Raw genomic sequence first — 4,474 nt, forward strand, 5'->3', positions numbered from 1 at the left:
ATTGCTACTGTATTGAGGGGAACGAAGTGAATTGACTAGGAGGGTAAAGAGAAGTAACCCAGTTTAGATTTGCATTGCTTCCCGAAAGGAAGACGCCTTGCGGACAAACAAGGCGCGGACTCACAACAATGATATCTTTAGTGCACTACGAGTCTGAAATGGCTGAGAATGATCACGAAGAACAAGACCGATCGCGTTCGCCTGGAGGCAACGACGACAGGTCGCGGTCGAGGAAGTGTGGTCGTACCTCCCGACGCCAGACGAGTGGCCGGCGTGGAGATTTCCAGCCGGTTATTGCACCATTCTGATCCCCGCGGCGACGCCAGCCGCAGCCGATCGACGTGGTCATGCCGTGGAGCAGTTATGCTCGGGCAACTGGGACGCCACAAGATCCCAGCCAAGTCCCCCTTCCGGTTGGTGAGGAAGAAACATCTCCTGGTCCTTCGGCTGGACCAGAGCCGGCGGGTGCCGGTAATGGCGACCAGGATGACGATAACATGGGTGAAGTCGCCCCGTATGTGGTACTGTACATGCGCCGGCAATTCCCCAAGCCCCGAGCTTTAGTGGCTCAACCAAGCAAGAGCGTCGTGCTTTTTTGCGGGCGTACCAGAAATATGTGGCGCAAGTCAACGCGCTGCATACAGCTGGAGCGAGACCGTTCGTTCGCCCTTATGCCGGTGTCCGCGTGTATGGACCATTTCACCAAGCGGCGCGTGGCGCTGTGGGATTTTAACCTTCCCTACGATCAAATCGCGGAGTCCGAGTGGATTGCGTGGTTTAACGTGGCGTTCGAGGAAGAGCCTCGTGATCTGGACTTGCTTAAGAAACGCCTCGAAACGACGATCCGTTTCGACGTAAAGATCCTCGACGTCGAGTCTCGTGTTAGCAAGATGCTGGACGAACTCATGAGGGCCCTGGAGCGCGACAACCAGGAGTGGGTCCTCTACGAGGAAGGCAAGGTTGTCGTGGACCTTATGGTCAAGGCCGTGCGGCCTTCGATGCTACAGTGGATCCTCTACGAGGAAGGCAAGGTTGTCGTGGACCTCATGGTCAAGGCGGTGTGGCCTTCGATGCTACAGTCGGCCGTAAAGAAGCAAATGCAACTGCAGCGCAACAAGCCGTTGCGTAAGGATGTGTTTCGCTTCGTTCATTAGCTGCGGACTTTCGCAGCCGGCTACCAAATGTACGGCGGGGTCGAGAACGAGAAGAATTCCTCCAAGCCGGCAAAAGCCCCTGACAGCCGTGGCCATGCGCCGAAGAGGCCTGACGAGAAGAGGCTAGACGGGGGAGCAGGCCAGGTGAAGCCTAGGCCCTCGGACGGGGTGGCCAGGCCGGACGCACCGCTCGCCCCTGCAAGGAAGCCGGCGGCATGCCTGAAGTGTAAGTCTACGGACCATAAGGTCACTGACTGCCCAAAGACTACCTCTGGTGAGGCGCAAGCCCTCCTAGCTGCGCAAATGCAAAAGTGGAAGGATGCCCGTGAGGTGCGTCCCGACTGCTAATGTAATCGATCTCGGCCCGACTCGATCGAAGATCGAAGGAGGTACCACCGTGGCGGACGTCGTGGTGGTGGACAACCTACTACTTGATACGGATGCCAACGTCAACGTGGCATCTGTGGGGCTGGTGGCGGCTCTGGAGAAGGCTGGTGTGGCAACCCAGGTGGTGGTGGACGACACACCGACTGCCCGCGCGTGTTGATGGGCCAACTGACACCGTTGCGTTTTGTCAGTCGGCCGTCCACCAAATGTTCGGCGAGCTCCTATTTCGCGGCTTACTTGCCTGGCTGGACGATCTGCTGGGCGCGGCGACCACGCCGATGGGACTGTTTGACCTGTTGGAGCAGGTCCTGGAGATTTGCGAGTCCTTCAGGTTGAAGCTGCATCCGAAGAAATGTTCGTTCTTCCTCCGCGAGGCTGAATGGTGTGGCAAAATTATCTCGTCTGCCGGCGTGACCCACGCCCCTGCTCCAGTTCGAGGGTTGTGCAAATTGGCGCTGCCAACTACCGCCGTAGATCTCCAGCAGTTCATCTGCGCCACCAATTGGATGCGGTCGAGCATCCCCGAGTACAGCCAGCTCGTTGATCCCTTGTGTCGACTCCTGGACGTGGGCACGAAACTGTCACGGAGCGCTAAGAAATCGGTCTTGGCCAAGATACCGGTCAGCGCCATGGGGTGGGCTGTCGAGCATACGATGTGCTTTGAGGATGTGAAAAAGGCCATGACCAGCATCGTACCGTTTAGTCAACCCCGAGAAGACATGGCCGTAAATCTTTTAACGGACACGAGCGACGGGTTCTGGGGCGCGATTGCGACCCATGTCCCACCCGAGAACCTAGAGCTGCCCCTGTCTGAGCAACGCCACGAGCCACTAGCATTTCTAAGCGGCTCGTTTGATTCGGCCAGTTCGCGCTGGCCTATTGTGGAGAAGGAGGCGTTCGCCGTGGTCGAGGCGTGCAATCGCCTCGACTACCTGTTGATTCGACCAGGTGGATTCCGTCTGTTCACGGACCACCGCAACTTGGTTTACATCTTCAACCCGCGTGGCCAAAGTCCCAACGTGGCCAGGTATCAAGCTGACAAGCTGCAGCGCTGGGCGCTGGTGATGTCTACCTTCCCGTACACCATTGAGTTGGTGTCGGGTGACGACAACTTGTGGGGTGACCTACTTAGTCGCTGGGGTGCGACGTCTCGCAGCATTAGAATCACCCCTGCGTCACAAGGATTTCGAGTGGCCGACAGCTCACTCGGTCCTCAAGTCCCAGAAGAATGGCCTCCAGGACGACGGTCAACCTCCCCCTGGAGTTACTTGGGACGACGACATCAAAGTTTATGTCACTCCGTGAGACAAGATTTGGGTCCCGGACGACGACCTGGACTTCCAACAGCGGCTCTGCGTGATCGCCCACCAAGGTGCTGCTGGCCACCGTCGCGTGGCGGCGACGACACAGGCAGTCGCGACGAGGTTCGAGTGGACCAATCTCAAGGCCGACGTGACCGGCTTCGTCACGGGGTGCCTACATTGCATGTGTGTGGACAGTGACATGGTGCCCCGCCCCTTGGGTTCATCCCTGCACGCCTAGCGTCCCAACGAGCTCATCCATTTTGACTGGCTGACTATGCCCAAGTCAGACGAAGGTTTGAAGCACGTCCTCGTAGTCAAGGACGGCATGAGTGGCTTCGTTCGGTTGTTCCCGTCCCGGACTGCAGACTCGACTGCGACGGCCGCCGCCCTCATGGACTGGTTCACTACGTTCGGGATAGTCGCGACATGGGTCTCCGACGGCGGGTCCCATTTCAAGAACGAGGTGGTTGAAAGGTGCGCAAGCCAGTTGGTGCCCACCATCACGCGACGACGGCGTACAGCCCCTGGGCGAACATATCTGTCGAGGTCGTCAACCGGATGCTACTCCGGGCAACGAAGGCACTGCTGAGCGAATGGCGACTCCCAGCAACTCAGTGGCCGACGGTACTACCCCTCGTGCTAGGCGCCACAAACCACCAGCCGTCTGACCGGCTCGGTGGGCTAGCTTCGGCGACGGCGTTTGGTGGATTGACGCGTCCACGCCCCTCTACGGGATCGTGCATCCAACGACCAAGGAGGTGCTTGATGTGGATTGGCTCGACGATGCACGCGCCAAACATGTAGCAAGCCTGCTAGACTCGCTGGACAAGATGCACCGTCAAGCATCAGCCCGTAGCGAGAAGCTCAAGCCAGGGCTAGGCATGCAAAGAAACAAGGAGTCAAGTGGACCACCTTCGACGTGGGTGACTTCGTGCTCGTGGGTTCGGTTGTGCGGCACCCAAGCAAGCTCGCCCTGACGTGGCGTGGTCCCTCCAGAATTACGCGAGTAATCACCGATTTTGTAATGGCGACCGAACAGTTGGCACCCCCTTTTAACGAATCTGTGCACCATGCCTGCCGTCTCAAGATGTACTGCGAGGCGGCGAATGGCACGGCCGAAGACCTGCTGGAGCAAGCAGCCTACGGTGAAGGTGGTTTCCATGTGGAAGACCTCCTGGCTGCCCGTGCTGTCAACGGCCAGCATCAAATCCTGGTCAAGTGGCTCGGCCTCAAAAACAAAGAGGCGTCATGGGAACCAGCCCTCAACCTGTACGAAGACGTTCCCGTACTGTTGCGCAAGTGGGTGTTGTCCCACGAGCATGACGACGGCGTGGAAGCGATGCGGCAGGCGTTGGAACTCACCCTTGGTCACCCGTTGTAGGGGGAAGTGTTCTGGTCGAGTGCGCCCCGAGTCCAGGTCAACCTTGCTGAGGTCGGTTGCTGGATGTTGGATGGATTCGTACGGGACGAGTTAGTACAGGACTACCTGGACGTCCTGGCAAATTGCTACTGTATTGAAGGGAACGAAGTGAATTGACTAGGAGGGTAAAGAGAAGTAACCCAGTTTAGATTTGCATTGCTTCCCGAAAGGAAGACGCCTTGCGGACAAACAAGGAGCGGACTCACAAC

The 4,474-nt window shown here is 58.0% G+C and overlaps 1 protein-coding gene across 1 annotated transcript; it reads left to right on the forward strand.

Moving 5' to 3' along the window:
* Positions 1–671: 671 nt before the first annotated feature.
* Positions 672–4,226, forward strand: H310_14270 (hypothetical protein; the record flags this gene model as incomplete). Its single annotated transcript, XM_008882088.1, has 9 exons — positions 672–1,125; positions 1,171–1,484; positions 1,534–1,662; positions 1,733–2,660; positions 2,704–2,804; positions 2,853–3,047; positions 3,084–3,319; positions 3,531–3,791; positions 3,842–4,226. The coding sequence occupies 9 exons, from the start codon at positions 672–674 to the stop codon at positions 4,224–4,226; spliced, it is 3,003 nt and encodes a 1,000-aa protein (XP_008880310.1).
* Between the last annotated feature and the right edge of the window lie 248 nt (positions 4,227–4,474).

This window comes from Aphanomyces invadans (genome assembly GCF_000520115.1).
Source record: "Aphanomyces invadans strain NJM9701 unplaced genomic scaffold supercont1.65, whole genome shotgun sequence".
NCBI lineage: Eukaryota > Oomycota > Saprolegniomycetes > Saprolegniales > Verrucalvaceae > Aphanomyces > Aphanomyces invadans.